The 23,164-nt window shown below is 46.0% G+C and overlaps 1 protein-coding gene across 10 annotated transcripts in view; it reads left to right on the top strand.

Moving 5' to 3' along the window:
- The window catches only part of Sytl2 (synaptotagmin like 2), a 98,166-nt gene that overhangs the window by 24,173 nt on the left and 50,829 nt on the right, over positions 1-23,164 (top strand). For all 10 annotated transcript variants that reach the window (XM_075953078.1, XM_075953082.1, XM_075953080.1 and 7 more), the window contains exon 2: positions 14,852-15,324. In XM_075953078.1, coding sequence (XP_075809193.1) covers positions 15,224-15,324 — 101 coding nt within the window. In that variant the 5' untranslated portion in view covers positions 14,852-15,223. The remainder of the gene's footprint in view (positions 1-14,851; positions 15,325-23,164) is intronic.

Raw genomic sequence — 23,164 nt, 5'->3', positions numbered from 1 at the left:
CTGATTGTAAGGTGGGGTCCCTACTCCTTTCTACTTGGTCTTGACTGAAGTGTTAGAGGGCCTCGTAGAACTCCAACAGGCCTGTGTGCCAAGGGGACAGCAAACACATGGGATCATTTAATTTACTCAAAATAGTCCCACTTTATGGAAGACTAAGCACTATCAAAAGAAAGACTATGGAAATTTCTACAGATTTAGGGGTGGCTTTCCTCTTGCATTTGAAATGGAATGAGTGTTAAGCTTGCAAGTTGCTGTGGCATGGCTTGTTGTAGCCCAAATTCTGCTGTAGCTTGAATTGTGTGTCATCACCCCACCCCCAATACACACAATACATACACCACACACACAATATACATACACTACACACACATACACAAAGATTATAGTTAATATAGTATAGTACTGTGTTTACATCTTGCTTCTTCTTAAGTAACATTATAATTATTATATTTATAATAATATTATTATTATTTTACCAAGACAACCCTTCGTGCCTTCATCGATGTCTTCACGAAGCTCAATACCTTCACATGAGGTCAAGATGCCAGAAAACCCTGAGGGATGTTCTAGAAGTGGCCCCTGCTCTAGAACTCCCTTGCTCCTTGCATCTGCTTCTCTGTTCGCTTCACAGCTGATGTGGAGGAGGAGAAACTTCCTTTGTCAGAGTCGCTTTCCAAGATTAGTTTTTGGGTAACGCAGTCACATAACACCGGTCCCCACACTGGCCACCCGGCTTGCTAGCTGCTTAGGGATGAGAGAATGAAGAAAGAGTTTCTTTTTAATTTCATCATGCTCTATATTGTATGAATTATAGCTGTGAATTTCGCCCAATGACTCCTGACGAAATAGATATTATTTTAGGGTTCCTATGTGAAATAAAATGATGAGAATTCTGTAGGGTTGACTCAGCACTCTCTGTAACCTAGACCTGTCATTCTGCTAAGAGTACATACTAGGATTGTTTTCTAGGTTCCCTTCCAAACACGGGTTTGCAGTTAACAAAGGTCTTGCTCTCCTTTGTGTATGAGGCTTTTCCTTCAGCATCTCCAGTTATTCTACAGCACCCCACAACAGCAGTTTGGATGATATTCAGAACACTGTCTGTTTTATAGAACCAGGCCTGCTTGATTAAACCTTCCTGTGACTTGGAGGCTCTATCACCACCTTGAAATCTTTCCAGCCATTCACCTCCACTCCCTTCTACCCTCAGGAAGAGTCCAGGTTGCTCATTAATTACATTCTTGAGGCTTGGTAACAGCAAATGCAGTCTGGGAAGGCAGGCTTGCTGTTCAGCCATGTGACTGGTCACATTCTCAGATGGGAGCATTTTGATGGGCAGGGCTGGCTACCTCAGGTAGTTACACAACAATCAGCAATGCCAAGGCCAGATAATTTTATCCTCAGGAAGGGGTTTAGATCCCACCCCCTTAGCCCTCCGTAAGTCCTCTCACAAAACCCACTATGAGAGCCAAGGGAAAACCAAGCCTCAAGGATGCCTGTTTCTATTCCTGGGAAAGATATGTATGCTGATTACTTATGGTGGCAAAGGAATGCCCACTTCTTAAGTAAAAGACAATGTGCTTTTCTGTATGTAGAGACCTAGGCATCTCCTTTTCTGTACTCCAGCCTCTCCAAAGTAGTTCCAGGGTCTTGTCTTCTGCAATGAATTTCATGAGTTGACTCAGGTTAGTCTTAAGCCCATCCTGCTCAATTCCACCCTCAGCTCTTTCTAGTCTTTGCCCTCACCCCTCTTCCTCCTCTAACTACACAACTGACCCTTAAATACACCCTGATGTCTTTAGTTATTTATTCCCCTCCTTCCCAAATACAAATGCATTTTCTTCTCAGTTCTTTCACCGAACACCTGTATAACCTTGAATGAGCCAGCTGAGAGCCAATATCCTCGGGTTTCACATTGTGACACCTGGTCTCCCTCCAGCACGCTTGTTCTCAAGGCCGTGCAAGCCCTCAACACTGTGCCAATGGGAGCACGCAGTACAGCTCTGAATCAGAGTCTTCTGCATGACTAAAACTGGGTCTTCCTGTTTAGGACTTCTATCAGTTGTGTGTTGTCCAATCCCAGTGAGAGGGCATTCTCAGTAAAAAAGGAAAAAGGGAAGGGATGCATAGAGAAAAGGAAAGGGGGTTGGGCTGTAGCTCTGTGGGAAACGCATGTGCAGGGTGTTTGAGGTCCTGGCTTTAAACTTTAGCAACACCCCTCCCCCTTCTCTCTCACACACACACACACATACATACACACTTATGCACATACACTCGTGCATATCCACACACTCAACACACACAAATACACTGAAAACTGTTGTTCATTTTTGGGTCCTGTTTTCCTAATTACTCTTCTCTCCTTCGCTATCACCATATCATATGCTTAAATTATTTTTTTCATGATACAGCAGGAGGATGTGTTGTTTTTCTTGAGAAGTTTAAATAGTCTGCCTCTGTAGTTATTTCTTCTCTCAGCTAACTCGAAGGCCGAGGTGGCATCTGATTTGTTGTTTGATTTTACGTGTGTAAGAACAAGTAACATCGGTAGGTACACCTCATTTTACAAGAGTGGTCAGCCAGCCAAGAGAGTAAGCGCAAGGTCGTTAGTAGTCAAGCAAGGATGAAAACCCAGATCTTTATTCTTCTAGGCAGGGCGTAGCTGACCCTGTAGATACAGTGTCAGTGATCAGTTACTTCTTCCTGCCTTTCAGGGTGCTTTAGGATTGACTAATACCATCAAGTTCTTTCCTAGGTCAGTGCAAAGGAAGTTTTGTTTTTTTATAAAGATTTAGGGAAAATGCTGCTGTGGCAACCTCCCCCCCGGACCCCAGACTCGGTGTTTCTTTACAGACATTGCTACATTGGAGCCACATGCAGAATGAAACTGACTACATCACGTGGCAAGTTTAGCAGGTGTGTGTGTTAGGCATTCCGAGGGGCTGGGTACGGAAGTCCAGCCCTATAGACATCCTGCAGGGTTCCATGGGAGTTCCTGTGCAGAGCCCCACACCCCTACTTTTTCTTCTATCTTTATTTCTTCTCTCCCTGATGTATCATATAGAACTTTGGCTCTCCAGCGATCTGGGTGCAAGTTCTGACTTTATTGCTAGAAGTGTATGGATGCAAATTAAGTTCCTTAATCTCTCCAAACTTCAGGGACTTCCCTGGAATATGAATGATTGTGATCTGTTTTTTTTTTTTTTTTTACAATCTATAGAGCATGATCTATATACTATAAGATAGGACTCGGGAAGGGATTCGAAGAAGATGAAATGGCTATTTCTTTTCAGACTCTTCCACCGAATGCACATCTTGCCAATGGACTGCCTTAATTAACTGTTTCTCTTCTATAGCACACACATACTTCGGCGTTATTAGTGGTTAATAAGGCACTTCGATTTTCCTGTAGAAGATTGCATGCCTCCTTGCCATTTGTCATTTAAGTTTCCAGCATCTGGTTGAGAAATCTTTAGAAAAGGAAGTGTATAATTATTCCTTCGGGCTCAGCAAAAGAAGAAGAAACCCACCAAGCTGGACATCATTTTTAGCTTCGTGTTGCCTTTTTGAGAACTGTGGTTCAGTTGGTTTCAAACCAGTGGAAGTTTCTCAGGGATAAATGTAATGTATATTTTCTTTTTTTTTTTTATGTAATGTATATTTTCAACCCTGGCAAAGATTATGTCATAGTTCTGAGCAACCATATACGTTTTTTTCCTAATAGGGCAAAAGCTTGGAGAAAAGTTTCTCACTTTTTGAGTAGAGAAAACATTTCTTGGGGAAAAAAAAGAAGAAAGTGCTGATCTTTTGGAATAACATGAAATGTGTGTGGTACTTTGGTGGAATTTGTGCAAAGTCACAGAACATGGAGTGGCAGACACGGGTCTGGCGCTGGGGGATTCTGGGGAGTCAAACCTGATATCTCCACTTGCAGGGGAGCTTGGGCGAATGGAGACAGTAAGTAAACAGATAATCACTCTATAATAAAAGCTCTAGGGACCACAGCAGAAGAGATGCTAACGTAATTTGTGAGACGGGCTAGCCTCATCTTTCCAAAGAAGGCAGGCATGCTGAAAGATACATAAGCGTTTAAGGAAGTCTGGATGGGCCTTGCAGTAGAGGGAGCTAGATATCTCAAAGGAACAGAGGTAGAGAGGTAGGTTTAAGGAACTTCACAGACTCACATAAGGAAAACGCAGAGGAAGGCTCAGGGGCAGAGGCGGGGTCCCAGGGTACCACTGGAGGCTGGACTGCCGTTTTGAAGCAGCGAAGAGTCATCAAATGTACCTCCTAGGAAGGAACCTTAAACTGAGAGAGGACCCTAGGCCCGAGCCCACCCCTTTATTAGATAAAGATGGAGGAGAGGTTTCTCATGGCTACACAGGTCATGAAGGGTTGATGGTATCCACATGTCTTTATATAGTGGAGTGTCGGGCTGGGTGGGGGAGGGTGGCTAACACAATGAAATGCAACGTTGACCCTTGGAAGGCAGATTCTCATAGGAACGCTTGGCCAGAGATTTATCACGGGGACTGTACTGTTTGCGCTAATGACCCCAGCATGCCTCTTTGCATATTATTGCCTTTAAAGGAAAGGCCATCACTCAGTAGAACATGCTCTTTGGTTATTTTTAAACTGTGTGGTAGGGGGAATTAGTGGAATTCCTAAGGTCATCTCCAGCTGTTTTTCTCCAAAAGACCAGCTGAATATTTCATGAGATTTGCTCATTAGGACTTTCATCCTTCTGTGAAGGATCCTACTGGGTCTGAGTCAGGGGAGACTGGAGAACAGGCAAAGGGAGGGAGTTTGAGGGATCTGAGCTGCTGCTTTTGGCATTCAATATTAACCTTAAATGCAGTTCTGCATAAAGGCGGGTATTTCTCTTACTTTCTCATATGCAGGAGGTATCTTTCTGGCAAATGACCTCTTCCTTGAAGGATGGCTGGAATTTTGAAGGGTCAGGGACCAGCTCAGTATGATGCCAGAGCAGAAGTCCTGACCAAATTACCAGATAGTTCACATCACGCAACAGTTACCATTAACACAATCGCACTTCTGACTCGAGAATGTTACTCAGGTCAGATATTCCTTAAGACTTCTAGGAGGTTTCCAAGTGGTGTTTGAAAAGATCTATGGCTATAACACTACTCCTTTTGGGAGCTAGTTGAAGGCAGATGAAGAAGGCGGTCTTCATTTCCTCTACAGGGCACTATGAACCCTTCTGTTAGCCAAACTCAAGGGCATCTGCTTGATGCTCAAGCTGCATTAGGAAATGAATAGGTACATATAATTGTGCAGCCTTTTGTTTACAAAATGTCTTCCGATCTGGGCTGTTGGCTCCCTGCAGTGTTTCAGCAGGGGAGCCTGGCAATGGTTTATCTCAGCTTTACAGCGGAACAAATGGAACCTTAATCCTGGTCAGAAAGCTCGTTAAGTGAGTGACCACATTTCAAACAATATGCTGTGGATTTAGATCTCACGGTTTTCCTTCGTGACACAGCCAAATAGATTGGGGACGTGGAGGGGCGTTTTCTTTCTCACCGTAGGAGTGGTTTAAGGTTATGGTTAAAGGAAGGAAATTCTGCTGCTCATATGCCTGAGCATCCATGGAGAATTCATCTCATGGCTTTTTAAACATGACCAGTCAAAACATCTTTGTCTTCCCGCTTCTGGAACAATGTCTATTGTTTGAGGTAGTGTTCAATGATGTCACAATAGCAACGCACAATCATGCTCATGAAAACAATACTTATTTATGGCTCAGCTGGGGTAAAGCTTGGGTTAGTAGCATTAGCTGAAGACGGAGTCCGCAAAGTGTCCGTCTTAAAATTTCTGTCCGGGAGAAGGAGGAGTTGGCTCAGTGGGTAGTGGGCTTACCATCAGAGCATGAGGATCTGAGTTTGAATCCTCAGTACCACAGTAAAAAAACAAAACAAAACAAAGCTAGGTACAGTGGTCCCACCTGTAATTGCAGTGTGGGGAGGGGAAGACAGGCAGCTAGCTGGAGCTCACCTGCCAGCCATTTGACTAAAACAGTAAAGTCAGGAGCAGTGTATGACTCCGTCTCCAAAGAGTAAGGAGGAGGGTGATGGAGGAAGACACTTGGCATTGATGTCTGGCTTTTCCACACACCACTACACGTATGCATATGCCCATACATGTGTGTCTGTGCATATAGCTACATACATGCAAAAGAATTCTAACACCGAGGCTGAAGAAAGATCCAATTTCCTTCTCCTCTGCTCTGAAACATCTGGAGGTGAGGTCATCCTTGTCCAGGTGGGCAGGAAACTTAGAGGAACGTTTCAAAACTTTTAGTACCTTATTTAGCTCTTAAATGATGGACAAGAGGCGAAGTGGTTTTAAAAAATGAGCTAAAGAGAACTCGTCCCTTAAGGAGCGTGAGTGTCAGAAGTGCACTTAGAAGTGACGGTACTGCCGATGCAGCCATTAGTGAGCAGCTAGCCTTCTGGACACTGTTGGCTTTATTCTTCTCAGCAACTTAGTAGGATTGTTATGATGTCCGTTCTACAGGCAGCTCTGAAGCTCAGGGAAGCTAGGCAGCTTGTGCCGGGAGAGTGCACACGGTTTGTATCCGTCTACCTGACTCCAAAGACTGCCTTCTTTCTCCCTAGATGAGAGGCAGCAACCCAAGGACTCTGCGAAAGAGTTAATATTGCCGGATTGTGGTGGGGGTGTTGGTGAAAGGAAGTGGGTTGGAGGAGCAGTTTCGTGGGGGAGGTGTCATTCAAGCTGGGACTTAGAGAGAGAGAGACAGAGAGAGAGAGAGAGAGAGAGAGAGAGAGAGAGAAGGTTTGACTATATGAAGATGCTCAAGGAAGGTATTCTAGAGGGAGGAAGCCACATAAACAACCACCAGGCGATGACGAGAAGGGAATGAATGAGGAGTGGGTTGGCTGGAATTCAAGGGCTACGAAGAGGCCCATGGGAAAGTTGACTGCCGGCCTTAGAATAAGGATGGCATTAATATTAGGATAAAGAATCTGGCTTTTGCAGCAGGGAAGCTCTGAAGGGGGTGTTTAAGTAGTGGTATAGCAGAACCAGAATGATGGCTCGGAATCTACTGGATTACTTAATAATCCAAGACTGATGGAGAAGGAGGCTGGAAGTAGAACTGGAAGGAAAGCTCAGAGTTCCGTCTGCACGGGAACTGTTGGACACGGAGGAAACAGTGCTGTTTGCCTCCCATAGTTACTTTAGAGACTGCATTTAGTCAGGGCGCTGGGGAGGTGACTTAGTGGTAGAACGCTTGCCTAGAACGTGTGAAGCTCTGGGTTTTCTCCCCACTCCTGCCAAACAAAACAAAACAGGACAGAACAACAACCAAACACTAAACACAAAACAAAACAAAAGCACAGGAGCCTAGGCAGCGCTGGGGATCCAGAGATGTGCGCACGCACATAGTGCTGCCGTGCTCAGCTGGGTGATGTAAAACTCCTCCAGCTTGTGAATCACAGGAGTCGTGGAAGCTAAAATCAAGGGGTCAACGGAGTTGAGTTCCTCCTGAGGATTTTGTGGAGAATGTTCCCTCATTTTCCCAGCTTCTGGAGGTGGTATCCCTGAGTTCTTCCTCCAACTTGACAACCCAGCTTTCCAACTGTGTTCTTCCGGATATCTCCCCCCCCCCCCCCCGTTGTCCTCTGCCCTTCATAATGACCCCGTGGTCATGGTGGCGCCACCTAGATACTAAAGCATGGACGTTCTCCCTACGACAAGGTCCTTGATGCCATTTGGAAAGTTCTTTTTGCTACATGTTTACAACATATTTACAGTTTCTTTAAAATAGCATGTGGAAATATTTGAAAGAACATCATTCTGCCTACTGTAGAGTTAACAAATACATATGTGGACGATAACAGGAACATTTTTATATGCCTCTTGTGATCCAACTTGGCGTGTATGTGTGTGTGTCTTTGAATTGACTTGATTTTCCTCTCTACTCTCTTTCCCTTTATCCTTCAATTATACAGTGAATGAGGTACCTGCTATGTGTCAAGCAGCATGCTACACCCTGGGGGCACAGCAATGCCAAGTCCTCCGCACACTACTGAAAAATAAAACAAAATGGTAGAATCACAGTGAAGTTTAAAATGTAGAACCAGAATCCAAGATATCATATTTTTGACTTATGCAAAGACCTCAGTGGTGGGGTCTGCGTGCGTATGCCCATAGAAACCAGCAAATTACTCCCTAAAATGGGTGGGAGGGTGGGAGAAGGAAGAGCATTCCCTGAGGTCAGAGGAAAAGCAGTGGCAGTCGTGTTCCAGCCTCAAGGCAACACGGAAAGGGGAGAGCTAGGAAAATGCGGGAGCCTCCTTGCGAAGGGCGGTTGACGGGGCACTCACTACTATACGTGTTCCGTTTTACCTATGACCAAATGTCAGCATCATGATGACCTTGTGCAGAATGCTGACTAACCTGAAGTACAGACCAGGAAACTAACCCAGAGTCCTTAAAGGTGTCTCCAAAGACTCACAAGAGGTCAGTCGTCTTCCAAGAAGAACGAAAGTCAGTACGTTCAGCTATAGCCCAGCAAGGCTTTATGGCAGGGGCATAGAGAATGCTCACGGCTGGATTACAAAAGCATCTGTTTAGAAAACTAGAGGGCGAAGGGAGACCTTGCACATTCTGGTGTATCTTTGATGGGATGATTCATGGGATGAGCAGAGATAGGAGCGGCTATGGGATGAGGGTGAGGAGCTAGGGCATCATAGCTTTTGAGGCAAGGGTGCTAAGTGTTACTGTTGTACTGGTAACATCTTCAGTGTCTTCTTAAAACTTGTATCCCGGCAGCATCGCTCTTAGGGAGACATTTATTCTCAGGGTGCTAGTGCACGATGCTGGACTCAGGGGCATTGCTTCATGTTTTGTGTCTTGGATACTTTGCTTGCTTTATTCTTTCATACTGGATTCGAGCAGGGTTTAGAGAGAAGAGACAAGTTAGTTCAGTGGTCTGATCTTGCACCCTACATCATAGTCATCTGGAACCTGTAACAAAAATCTCCCAGGTGGGGTCCTATGTCTGAACTGTTACAAGAGACTCACTTGGGGGTGGGAAGGAGCAGGGAAAGAGAGTATAAAGAAGCCTGAATGTATTTCTTTCTTAAAAATTGTAAAATTAATATACAGAGTGAAGGGTCTCACAGTTGCAGTCTTGTATGTGTGTCTTATTGATCTTTGTTCCGATTTAGCCATTTCTCCGTTGCCCGTGTCCATGTCTCCCAAGCATTCTTGATAGTGCCTTGCCTTCCCCTGGGATTTTTTTTTAAAAGCTTTTCAGGTGATGTAGTGGCAAGCTTTGGGAACCCCACGTTAATACATATGAAGAGGGTCCCTCAACTCCCAACCCCAGCCTGGCTGGAAATGGACATAACTCTACCCAAATGAGGCTTTTAAAGTCCCAGCTATTGACAGCTCCATTTGAGTGAACCTGATCTTTCTGGGCTAATTCCTGTCTAGTTAAGGAATCAGCTGGTTCCTCCACTCCCTTCCTTTAGCTATGAAACCTTGGAAATAATTAAAACTAGAATGTGTCCGTAGTTCCTGCGTGCTCTCCGTGCGCTGCGTGGGTTTCAGGAATGCTGTGAAAAGCAGGCCGGCTCATCTACTCAGCCGTGTTTCCGCCGGAAAGGGATACGGCCCTGTAGGAGAAAGGTTTCCTTGGAGAGAGAGGCCTGGCTCTGATGCTAGGCAGCTGTGCGGCCCGAAGCACGTGTCTAACGCATCCTCTTTGTCTCAACTCCCTTGTCTGCACAAAGAACTCGCCAAGAGGCTGTGACGCAGCTGTGACCGCGGGGTGGGCGAGGGCGCACCCTCTGGCAGCAACTGAAAATCAGTTGATATGTAAAGGGATGTGTTCAGCTTTTAGTAACTGCTGAACTTTTTAGCTGGTAGTCAGCTAAGTTTGACCTCCTGGGGGATCTTTTATAGTGATCCCAGGCCTGGTCAGACAGACACAACATGTGGGGACATCTTAGAAGCTGCGCTTCTCTGGACCTCGGCACCTGCTGTCGAGTCTGATGATCTGATTCTCCCTGGCGGAGGAAGCGAACTGACTTCTCCAGGTTGTCTTTGGACTTCTACATACGTGCCTTGCCGTGCTCTTAGGCCCATGCACACACACAAAGAGAGGGAGAGAGGGTTTAAATATATAAACTCTACCAGCTGTGCGACTGAACTGGAAATGCTCGCAGAAGCTGAATCCGAAAGCGATGCTGAGCTCTAAAGGAAAAACTGCTCCCAGGAAAGAGCTCCAGATAAAACCCAAATGAGTACCCAGAACAGTGGCTGCACAAATCTCAACACAGAGACAGAAGACGCTTGAAGAGACAAGCCGCGTGTGTCCTCCGAAGGAAGAGTTCCTTCACAACAGAATTCAGAGATACGAACGTGGGTTAAATGCCAGATACAGAATCTAGACGTTTACGTGGGAAAACGGCCCAGAGGTTACAAATAGGCAGATGAATAAAGCTGAGGGCGCCAATCCAGTACCCGCAGAGGAAAGCCAGAGACGGAGGAGAAAGGCAGCAATGTGGATGTGAAGGAACGCTGAGATAAATGTGGTTCCAGATGGCAGGGCGAAATGAAGCCGACGTTGTAGAACTGCGAGCTGGCTCCACCTTGGTGCAAGCGTTTGTGTTTATGCCTGGTCGCACAAGCCTGCGCTGTAGGATATTCAGGGGGGCCTTTCTGCTGGGAGGGAGGCAGGCAAGGACTCTGAGGGTGCTGACTTCATCCTCAGTGTCCCCTGCAGCACCTGTGGGTTAGTCCATGAACCCTTCAACGCCAGTGCGCTTTAGAAAGGTTATGAGGCTTTTAGCTCTGTGTCCCATGGGGCTTGTATTACTACCAGGAATGAGAGGTGACTGGGCAGAGCTTTTCTTGTTTTTGTTTTATTTTTTTTTATCATGTTTTTAGTGAAGTTCCATTCTCTGCTGCTCAGACACGTCTGTTTCTGTTCCTTTTCGATCATCCAGAGGGTTCCCCCCACCCTTCTTTTTAGCTCTCATCCTTGATGTCATGGGACAGCCAGAACAATTTGCTTTTCCTCTGAATAGCTAGCTCATCATGCGAGAGTCACTGCTGACGTGAGTTTTCAGCCCCTTGACAGGGCCTTGTTTGATACACCACCGCCAACAGCTCCCTTCTTGTGGCAGAGCATGCTGGGAAAGAGAGTCTTTAGCTACCCAGGCTTTAACCGGAGTCAAATCAGCAAGGCGACTGAGGTAGAGGCCCCAACTCCCCACCCCCATTTCCTCTTTGCTATCAGCAAAAGCAGGTGCTGCTGTGGTCTAGTTTCTCTCTCAGGCTCAGTTTTTTGACTGCTGATGGGAGGGGCACGCCCTTTTACAGATGAGCCACGGCAGGGATGACACGCAGAAAATGTCACACAGTCCACATTCAGAGCTCTCCAGTTCCCCTTCTGTATCGCTGGGCTTCTTTCATTCCTATTTGAGTGGCACTTGCTGAGGACACAAATCTCTCAGAAATCCAAACCACACCTCCAAGCAGGTGGGTGGCAAATGAGCAGCCCCGAGTTTGAGATGGGCTGATGTCTACGGTGACACTCTGAATCAGATGTTGATAGAGCACACAGAGGGACGCCAACCTGGTCTAGAGCTGTTGGAGGTGCCTAGTGCAGGAAGTGGCGTGTAAATCAGGACCGAGAAAGAAAGACTAGACTGCGGGAAGACCCAGTGGCCAAAGGAACTATAGATGCTCTTCAGAGCTGGTTCGGAAGGGAGAGAACTCGAGGAAGAAAGAGGTGTGATTTCCCAGGCCACGTTGAGGCCTTTTAGCTTCAGTAATTGGACCGTGGAAAGACGGCCAAGGGTTTTCAGCTTCACATATGTTTTTGTTGGATCTGAGTCATACATAGAACAATCACTTGGCAGCATGCTGAAGATGAGTGGGAGGCTGAACACAAGGGAAACTCTCTGCTCACCGCTGGGCTACTTCTGGGGATCACGTGAATTAGTGATCCCCATGAATACAGAAATGCTCCTTTTTGGCTTCCCCTCCTTACAGTTATTGCTATCCCCTCTTCACAGGGAGGGTATGGAAAGAGAGGCACTTCAGGCAACATAATACTTGCTTATAGTCATGAGCCTTTGTGTTTGAAAGGAATGACTGTCTACAGGCAGATAAAGTTGATTTTTTCATCTCATTTTGAGGAGTCTGTGGAAGTGGGCACTGAATGAGATGCCAGCAATAGGGTCATCTATCATGATAAAACAATTGGCAAATGCCTGTCTCACTTGATGACAAAAGCCTTATTTGGGGCTCAGGCTCTGTGAAAATACAGGACCAACCTCAGCATCACTCTATGGAATGGGTACCAGGCATGTTGGAGGCACTCAGCATCATCCTATAAAGAGGCAGAATGGGACCAGGGATGCTGGAGGCACTCAGCTCCATTCTATGGAGAGGCAGAATGGGTACCAGGCATGCTGGAGGCACCAGGAAACATTCGTTCCCTTCTTCCTTTATCTGCCTTTTCTCAACACTGCTCCATTTCAGACTGAGAGCCGGAACCTACAGTCCTTACAGCACCCAATGCATTCTGGACTACTTCCTCTCTGACCTGCTCTTCCTGTTATCCTTCCTCACTCTGTGATGCCCAACTCTAGACAATCTGTGGGTTTCCCTCCCACCTCAGGGCGCTCTGATATCAGCATGGTGTATCTCTTCATCTTTTTCAAGTGTTGTTTAAATGTCATGTCAGTGAGGCCTACTCTAACCAAACCCCCTTCTTTCACGTAGTTACTCAACTTAGTAAAATAGGGGGTGGAGAGCAATTATAGTAGTGGATCTCTCTCTCGGTGACATAAAACACTCACTGTTGTAATTATATCTAGATAAAGGACATAAATATCCATATGTATTGATTAAATATATTTATATATGTATATATACACATATGTACACATGTGTATATACACACATATATTTGTATATGGCAAAGGGGGTGGCTTTTGTATCAGCTAGGCTTCTGTTGCGAATGTGAAACTTTAGCGGCTTCTAGTGATAAGCATTTGTTTCTTTCTTCTGTAGCTGTGGGTCTGCCAGAGTGATCTTGACTCAGGCGGATCAGGCTCAAGTCTATTACAGGGAGGGCGTGAAAAGTTAGGAACAACAATAATTTAATGTACTCTAGGTTTTATTCCTGGCTATGGAAGTTAGTGAAGGCTTCATGGAGGAGATAACTTTGATCTTCCTGAAGGATGAGCGGATTCCAAGGTAGACAGGAAAGGTATAGCCTATGCAAATATATGAAGATTTTAAAAAGAGACTTTTAAAATAATGTATTTTAGTTTCTGTGGCAAAATAAAAAACTATAGGAAAATGAAACAAAGTTATCAGTTTCTGTTTATGAATCTCAAATTTTATGTTACAAAGACAATTGGAAAACAGAGCCAAGCACAATATTTACTTTCTCCTTTAAAAATTTGTATTAAAATTGTTTTCATACAATATGTTTTTATCATATTTTCCCCTCTCCCTATGCCTCACAGATTCTTCTCCCAATCTCCCTTGCTACCCAACTTCATGTTCTCTCTCTCTTTACCAAAGAAGGAAACAAGAAAAACAACAAAAACCAAAAAAAAATGGAAATCGAAACAAATTAAAAATAATAATAAGAAAAATACAAAAACAAGCAAAAAGTGTACAAAAAAAGTTGGAGTCAGATTTGATCAAGCATGCTCTTATTTAGCAACAAAAGCGTGGGCTCCAAAGGGAGGCAAGAATGTCTTTTAGTGGCTACTTTTTGTACGGGGTGCAATATGTGTTCTTTTCCTAGCCACCGCTTTGCTTAGCCAATGCGGTCTGCATAGGACATCCTAACGCTGAGTATAAAGGAGCGTATAAAACCCGGGGTAGAACAACTTGATCAGTGGCTTCTAGCTAGCAAGCCAATGCTCTTGGTAGCTGCCCAGTACTGTTTTGCAAGGTACCTATGAATAAAGTTCATTCTCTTGTGTACACATTTCCTCCGCTTCTTAAGTAGGGGTGCTTTAAGGATGACTTAAGCCCGTGGCTTTGAGTGTCTGTTCTGCATAGGCCGCTCTAGACTTGTTAAAAGGAGCTATACCCAAGTAAATCATCTCTAAGATCTTTCCTCGTGGCATTTCTTCAAACTTCAGCCTCGTGTTTCACCCATCTTTTGGATGCTTCTAGCAAAACAGGATTCTTCCTTACCTTGTGACTCATGAGTGCTGACCCGGGAGGGTGGGGGTGTATTGGAACTGTATCTCTTTCTTCCTTTCCCCCAGTTTTATATGTGCCTAGCATTAAGTGTTCAGAAATGAAGAAAGGCAAGCTTGGCAGGTTCCTCCAGGCCCTGTGAAGGTCAGGGGAGCAGTTGAGCTGACAGTAACTATAACATGCTGTAGATTTGACCAGGGTGAGCTTTGCTGCACTGCTGAACACAGATCCACGCCAGCGAAATGCTCCCATCTGCAAAGTGGCCAGCCCTCAGACTCTCTATTTTCCATCTCTTTCCCATAATTCCTTGGTGCCTGAGGTGGCATCTCCCTGGGCCTGCTGAACGCCAGCATCATATGTTAGGCAGGAATTTCTAGAGAGGGAATGCCTGCCGCTCAGGTGGGTTGTTAAACATTGACAGGCGTCTTTGCGCGTCCCATCCCTGTGGTCTAGAATTGGGTGGAAGCTCCTGACACATTGACCTTGAACTCGGGAGGCTAGCAGAACTGGTTTCCTCCTCTCCGAAACCATCACCTCTGGTCATTTTAAAATGTACCGCGGAGTGGCGGTTACAGGCAGGCATTTCTTCTCATTGATTGGTGTTTGCTGTCTCGTCATCCTCCAGGTCAGGAATGCCCCAAAGCGGCTGTCTCTCAAGATGGTGATGCTCATGGAGCGTTCGTGTCTAAGACTGGTCCAGAGAGGGTGCGCTCCAGGAATGTTGACGAAGGCACACACAAGGAGTGCAGCAACTTCTTGAGACCTGCTCGTCATCCCACAGACTGCTACTACCTCGAGGGACCTTATTTTTAGGATTTTGATGTCATCTGTTTAAAACTTTTTTGGAGCACAGACAAGACTTTTTGCCACCATAAGACAATATTTCATTTTCGTATCCTGCAATCATCCTGGTTATAGTTTTCCTATAACTGTTTTTCCCCTGAGAATCCCAAGCCACATTCGCTACAATTGTTTCTTTTCCTGTGTGTACTTCAAAATGATTGACTTAAGCTTCCTAACAGAGGAGGAACAAGATGCCATTTTAAAGGTTCTGCAGCGGGATGCGGCCCTGAAGAGGACTGAAGAGGAGAGAGTCAGGTAAGAGGCCAGACGAGCACTCGGGCATGAGGGAAAGAAGAGGCGGTCCACAGAAAATAGGGCTGTTTCCTTTTCAGCTGTAACTGGTAGTTTGTATTGCAACGTAAACTCACCCATTCCAATTTTAGGCTAACTTCCTGGACAGAACTTTTCTTTTCTTTTTGTTTTGTTTTTGTTTGGTTTGGTTTTTTGAGACAGGGTTTCTCTGTGTAGCTTTGGGGCCTATCCTGAAACTCACTCTGTAGACCAGGCTGGCCTTGAACTCATTGAGATCCACCTGCCCATGCCTCCCAAGTGCTAGGATTAAAGGGTGTGCCACCACCACCCAGCTCCTGCTGTTTCTTAATTTACCTACGATATGCCTGCAGAAATAGGATCTCTTGAAAACTTTAGCCAGGCATATGGTGTGGACTTTGAGTTCAAGCTACTCAGGATGGTGATCTGGGACCTCTTCAGCTCGCAGTTTGAGATCAGTATGGGCAATGCAGCGAGATCCGACTTCCCCAAAGAGAAATGTGCCACATATGCCTTTGACTCTGTTTAAAATGAGGCACAGAACCAGGAATGATGGCGTATGTCTGTTCTGTAGCCTTATAATTTGAGAGGTTGAATCAGGAGGATTGCCTGGAGTTCAATGCTAGCCTGGGTTATTATATAAAACCCTATCTTTTAAAAAGCAAACAAATAGCTGGGTGGTGGTGTCTGCCTTAAATCCCAGAACTTGGGAAGAGAGGCAGGCAGATCTCTGTGAGTTTGAGGCCAGCTTGGTCTACAAGAGCTAGTTCCAGGACAGGCTCCAAAGCTACAGAGAAATCCTGTCTCAAAAAACTAAAAACAAGCAAGCAAGCAAACAGACAAACAAAAAACCAAAAAGTAAAACCCAATCCAATAGAAAAAGGTGCTAGAGGGATGGTTCAGTCATTCAAGTGCTTGCCACTAAGCATAACGACCTACCAGGCATGGCCACATGTGTTTTCAATACCGTTTTTGGGAGGCAGAATTTGACAGTCTCTGAGGCTTACTGGCTACCCCATATAGCTGAATGAGTGGGTTCCAGGTTCAGTGAGAAACTGTACAAAGAAACAAATTGGAGAGCAGTTGAGGATGAATACCTATTGTCAGTCTCTGGTTTCCACATGTTTCTGCGTCCGTGCAGGAGCATGAACGCCCCCCCCCCATACTGCACATAAAAAAATAAGGGGAAGACTAAAAAGCAGAAAAAGAGAAGAAATGTAGTTGGTAGTTTTGTGTGTGTGTGTGTGTGTGTGTGTGTGTGTGTGTGTGTGTGTGTGTGTGAGAGAGAGAGAGAGAGAGAGAGAGAGAGAGAGAGAGAGAGAGAGAAAGAGAAAGAGAAATTTGAGATTGAGACAGAGTTGCTATATAATCCAGTCTAGTCTCAAACTCAGGATCTTCCTGTCTCAGACTCATGAACAGGGATTTATGAGCATGTGTTACTACAGTAACTTGGCATGTATTTTTATATCTACTGTCTTATTTCTTATTTTTATGTTACCTGAGTTAAATTTTAATTTTTAAAATTTAAAAAAAATACGAGAAGTAGTTCATATTTCTGAATCCTTTGCGAACTGCTCTAACTGGTTCTCAGAGCAAAACGAAAAGTGCTCTCCAAACAGGTCAGGTTTCCGTTTGACTTGGGTCCTTCAAAGAGAAGTGCCAACTTGACCCACTATCCCTTTTCCAATATAACGCACATGCTCCCTGTCTACATCCCTACCACTTTCTCCGCGGTAGAGAGAACCCTAGAGCCTGGTGCTGCATGACGGTTCCTCTCTGTCCCTTCTAGGGTCTGGGTTCGGTCTCTGTAATCATGGGCTTTGGAAGCAGTGAAAGCGTCTCTGGAATCTAAGTTCGCAGTATTAGCTTAACAGCACCAACCCCGGTCTTCCAGAGAGAAAAATAAGCCGTGCTCTTATTTCCTGAAGGGCTACAAAGGATGATTTATCTGTATTGACTCTGAACACGAATGCTTTAGAGAACAGCTCAGTTCAGGCACTGTGGCATGTCTGATGACTACTACCGAGGACGGTAAGCGAACGGTGATTGGCCAGTCACAAAGGGCTTCACTTGCTCATCCTTCCTCTTGATCCTGCACTCTTTGGAGCCCTTGAGTGACGGAGCGGGATATGAAAACCCCAGCTGACGACATGTGGAAATTTACTATGTGACAGGCGGGTGATTTGCCCAATAGTAGGTGTTACAGGTGAGAGTTGAATCCTGATGGCTACCGACTTCTCTCCCCGAGACATGCCGGTGGAGAATGGCGTGTCAGTCGTGACACGGAGCTGTAATCCTGCAGATGGGATCTCCCATGTCAGCTGCAGCTTTCCGTGGCGTCTCCCCAGAAATGTAGAGGACTGACATTAATTCTGCCGTTAGAACTTTCCAGTAGCGTGAATGCTCCACCCATTCACAGTTTCCAAGCCTTTTGCTAAACTTTACCCTTTGTGGTACTCGAAACAGCCCTGAACTTTGGCAAGGCAGGGACTGTACCATCCACTAGGCCACAGTGTCTGCAGGAGTGCCGTGTGTCATGGGAGACCACCCTTGGGAGATGCCTGGCAAGTTTCTGGGGGTTTCCGGCACTGATGACTTATTGTTGTTATAAAAAACATGATAGGAAGAAGCCTAGAGGTGACAAAAAGTCTTGTGTCAGCCCTAGTTGCTGACACTTCTTGGGCGTCTTTTTACCTAGGAACCAGGAATTTCTTGTGGACTTGACCACAGGTGGGACCAGGACCTTAGGACTAGTGACAACGTTCACTAGAAAGGCCAGACAGTCACAGGACTGGATTCTACTGGAAGAGCCCATTTGATGAACCACACAAGAAGGTTCTTGCTCCCCAACCAAGCTGCTTGAGGACCAAAGGGGCTTTTAGGGGTGGTTCTCGGTCTCTGCCGGGACAGGGTCTCCGGTTTCTGAAAATGATCCTCCTAGGGCTTTGGCTCAGCAGCCCCTCTGTAATCTGTCACAGTCTGTCTTCTTTCTTTGGTAGATTATGGCTTGATAGCTCTGGCAAGACATGCTGTTGTTAATCTGCCTCAGTCATTTCACAGACAGGCCGGATGGCAAAGCAGGCAGGGGGAGAGTGAATTGCCAGGATCACACAGCTGGTCAGGGACAAAGCCACGATCTTGGTCTAGTGCCTTACGCCCGTCTCATGCTACTCATTGAAAGTTTTCTTTCGGAACTGAACAATGAGAGCCCAGTCACAACACAGAGGCCATGGAGTCAAATCCCAGCACCGGTAGTTAATCAGCTGTGGCCAATTGGGGCAGGTCTCTTAGCCTTCTCTGAGCTTCAACTCGGAGGCTGAGCATGACCAGGTCCTAAGTCTGACTGTAAGAATGCTTCTTAATCTTCCCGGCCTGCAAAGGGTGATGGGGACCATTTGAATCCTCCTTGCCAGCACTCAGCTTGTGCCTCTCATAAGACATAGAGAATGTTGCCTAATAGTTATCAGGGAATTACTCCTCAAAGTCTCAACTGCTTTTAATACGGTGACATTTAATTGTTTATCTTATAAGTAAGAGATTGCTCTGGACAGGGCTGTATTGATATTTGAAAATGATTGCAGAAGGCAAGATTCCAGCCCTTAAGGAATTTGCTATCTTATGACCTTTATCCATTTAAAGGATTATGGATTGGAAATTTGAAAATCTAAATTTTGTCCTCCTAACATGATTTTACTGTTTCAGTTATCCTTTCTCTTGTCTAAGCCAAGCTGGTGATATATTAATTATAGTTATTATTAGAAAGGCAAACCTGCCATGAATGTCTCTTCTCCTCTTCTGTGTGTGTGTGTGTGTGTGTGTGTGTGTGTGTGTGAATGCAGGCAGGTATGTGTGTCATGGTATACCCGAATAGGGCAGAGGAAAACCTTGGGTATTGGCCCCGCACTTCCATAGTTCTGCGAGACAGTCCCTTTTGTTCCCCACTACAGGCATGAGGCTGTGTGACCTGAGTGATTCTCCTGTCTCTGCCTCCCACCTCGCTGCAGGAGTACAGAGATTGTAGGTGTGAGCTGCTGTACCCCGCTTCCTGCTGGTTCTGAGGATTGCGTGGATAGCATTTTTCTCACCGAGCCATCTCTCCATCCCCTTCCCCAACCTCGTTGTGTAGCCCAGGCTGACTTCATGGGTTATAAAAATGAGCATTAAGTAGGAGACTTGCTCATTTCCTAAACCTCCCAAGCTGTCAGTGGTAGCATATGAACATGGACCCAGGGGAATATCTTCGCAAGGTCTCTAGGGTGCACATGGGGAGGCAACAGCCCCAGGCTACCCTTGACACTGCCTCTGTCTTCTGTGCTACAAGCATTGGGCTCAAGTCATCCTGTGTACCTAACTCTGTCCTGAGTGGAGATGTTTGATAGGTCAACAGAGAAGCAGACATCAAGCTAGATGTTTTCCTCTCTCCTACCCTGGCCCCTCTCCACCCTTGCGGGGAACATCACTACACACACGCGTGTGTAATTTTAGACTTCTATGGTTTGAAAATGACATGCTGCCGAGGTGGCGTTTCCTGGGCTTTGCGTCACCCTGCCAGCAGGAAACTGATGCACACATCTGTCTGCTCACCACACCAGCACCACGTCCCGGCCCCCACATGCATATAACCACATCTGCAGCGATGGGCGTGTCTGCCGGAGATACCATCTCAACCGCCACCACATCTTATGATTCTCAGCCGCCTCTTTAGGACGTTGCTCCCTTTTAAGTGAAGGCAGTTTTTACTGAAGGACTGGCTTCCAGGACCTCTGCTGGCATTTTCCATGAAAGCAATGCAAAAAGAAATCGGGGTTCATCCCCAGGACTGCAGCATGCAGGGAGCCTCGCGTGCACTTTCCTTTTGTTCTCAGAGCAGTGCAGTTCAGCCCCCTCCAGTGGGTGGGGAAATAGCGTGGGAGAGGGTGAGCAGCCTGCAGGGTGACACTTGCTGCTCTACCTCCAAAGCCTCAGCAGATTGTGGGGATCCGAGGTGTGCCCGCATCTCGGAAACGCATTTCTTATCTTCAGTTCATTTTCTTTCCAGGTCTGGTGGTTTCCTGATTCTCCATCAGTGCTTGAGAGAAAGAATGGTAGGAAGAATGACTCGTGGTAACTGCCTTAGAAACCAAAAGCTTGCTAGGCGTCACCAAGCAGGGTGGAATTGCTGAGGGCCAAGCTAACTTCTGGGTCCGGCTCTGTGTTACCCTGGGCACATCTCTTACATTCTCTGGGCCCTCATTCTTTCATTAGACAATGAAGCAACTTTTCAAATCACTCAATCTTATCATCTTTCCCAGAAGATACTGGGGGGTTGGGAACGGGGACGGAACTAACTCTGGAGAATAAAGAGGAGCATCTTTTTGGCTGATCTGCTGAGATTTCCTACCCACATTGGAGATGGTATTATTGATCAGGTCTTGTCTGTGATGTCAGGCCTTATCGATCAAGTCAGGAAGCCGGAAGTTGGAGTGCGTGTGTGCAGGCAGTGAGAAGGAGGTGGGCTGGGGACAACTTTGAATCCAGTCTGGAAAATGCCATTGTCCTTTTTTTTTTCTGCTGTAAGTCTGCATATTCCTCACACACTGAAAAAAAATGGCCACTGGCCATCAGGGCTGTAGAATGATTTTTATGCCCAATTCCCAGAATATGCCTGGCATATGTTAGGAAATTAAAGAGTCAGTGAACAAAAGATCATGAAAGGTTAATCATGGCAGGGTACGATGGCCACCCCTTGCTATGGACTAAATCATCTGTAGTGAAATCAGAAGGATGAAATGCCGGGCACAGGCTGAGTGTGTGCTCACTCAAGCAGAGGTTGTGCAGATGTTGATGGGGCAGAATGGGGATTGTGCAGCATAATCACTGGGTGCGTGGTCTGGGAGGCTGACGGGACAGTGGCATTTTTGGGCTGGGTGATGTCTTGCTGCCCACCAGGGTTGACCTGGTGCTCTCTTTATGCTGTTAAACATAACGTGCGTGTGTAGGACGAACAGTGTCAGTCCCAAGAAATGTACCATTCTTCACAAGTCAGTGCAACAACGAGAAAATCCAGTGCTAATGCGGCTCACTCAATTTTAAATCAGAAGAAAGGAGAGAACTATTGGAAGAGATTTTAGCACCCACCACGGGGAGATTATTCGAATGATTGATATCTTTACAAACTTGGTCTTCCATGTCACACATCATCTGCAGAATATGACAAGTGGCCAAGGTATAAAAATCAGAGGTTAGTAAACCCAGCAGAAATAATCATATTAAGAAATACTCAAATGGCCCTCACTACATTTGAAAGAATTGTCATTCGTTTACCGCTTTCAAACAAAAGACGCAGAAACCCTGTTCTTGCCACAAGGCTTCCCACCCTCCTCCGGGGCTGTGCCTCTCCACAGGCATGACTCAGTAGCCTGTGCTATTTGTGTGTACACCAGGGCCTTGCAGGCCGTTATTAAGATGAGAGAGGCCAAGAGCTGCAAAGACCTCCAAAGGATCTATTGCACAGTACTTTCCAGCTAACAAAAACAATCTCACGCAGAGAAACCGGGAATAGCTCGGCTGTGAGGGTTTGTGGTATGCTGACAGGTAACCATATTTCATGATCTGTTTTTTCCTGTTCTGATGAGAGATGAGCAGTCCTGCCTCGTCAGAAACCCTCCTACTATGGTGGAGTCTGGTCCCCTGAAACTTGGCAGTGGTGGGATCTTCGTTATCTCTTCTTACTCAGACTAGGGTGGCTGCCGGACACATAACTGCTGGATGACTTACTCACTCAGCAAACAGTTACTGGGTATCAGCCCTGTGGCAGTCTCTGTGCTTCATGGTAAGACTATAAATGGTGATAAGGATGTAATCCTTGTATTCAAGGAGTGTAGAGTCTACAGCTGCCTGGGCAAAACAAATGTCCAAACAGAGCCTTGGGATCTGCGGGAGCGCGAAAGGGAGGTTTAGTGGGAACAAGGACAAGGGAATCACGCCTTTGTGATGCTCAGGCTAGGCCTGCAGCAGCAGGAAGAGGAATGTGCTGGGCAGAGAAGCCAAGGGAAGACATCCAGAGGTCGCTGGTCTCTTTATAAAAGCCAGGCACTGCTAAGTGCTTCCAGGCAAAACACTTCAATGAATTACCTCAGAAGACTTCAAGGGGAGGTCTTACTTTCTCCATCTTTATAAGCAACGAGACTAAAGTACAGACTAGTTCACTAACCTTTCCATTGTCATGTTTAGGCAGAATTCAGACTAGGCTTTGGCCCTATTTAGGAGATCCTCTGGAGCCCATAGTCTTTCAGTCAGGATTTCCTACCTCTAAAACCTACAGGTCACAGCAGAGCAGTTTCGAGGGCAACACAAAGTTGAGTGTGCCGGTGAGTGGGGTTTAGGAGCGTCTGCTGGGGAACAACCCCAAAAAGCCGATCTGAAGGCAGGAGGTCAGGGCCTTGTACAGCATCCCTTCACTCTTTGAGCACAGTGTTTTGTACAGCACTCAGCAAATATATATGAAATGAAAACCAACCTTCCTGGAGCCCCATCTGACCAAGGAGAGCAGTTGCCCAGCAAGGACTATCTGCTTGGTCAAAAGCCTTAGGCAATGTGCAACGATTAGCAGGATTTAATAAGAGTCACAGTCTTTTGGTGGCTGAGGACTCTGAACCAATGATGCTGGCCCTGCCAGGATTTGGACACAGGACCACGACGAGCACATTGGGGACAAAATCACTTCTTCCCAGGTGACTGGGAGAGGAGGGAAGACTGGTGAAGTGTTTGCAAATGACAGACAAAGAAGCTGTCCCCTCAGGCATACTTAGGGAAGAGGAGCGGCCATTGCTGGGCCTGGGAGACT

The sequence above is a fragment of the Microtus pennsylvanicus genome, chromosome 18 (assembly GCF_037038515.1).
Source record: "Microtus pennsylvanicus isolate mMicPen1 chromosome 18, mMicPen1.hap1, whole genome shotgun sequence".
NCBI classification, from domain to species: Eukaryota; Metazoa; Chordata; class Mammalia; order Rodentia; family Cricetidae; genus Microtus; species Microtus pennsylvanicus.
This window is presented reverse-complemented; position numbering and strand designations above follow the sequence as displayed.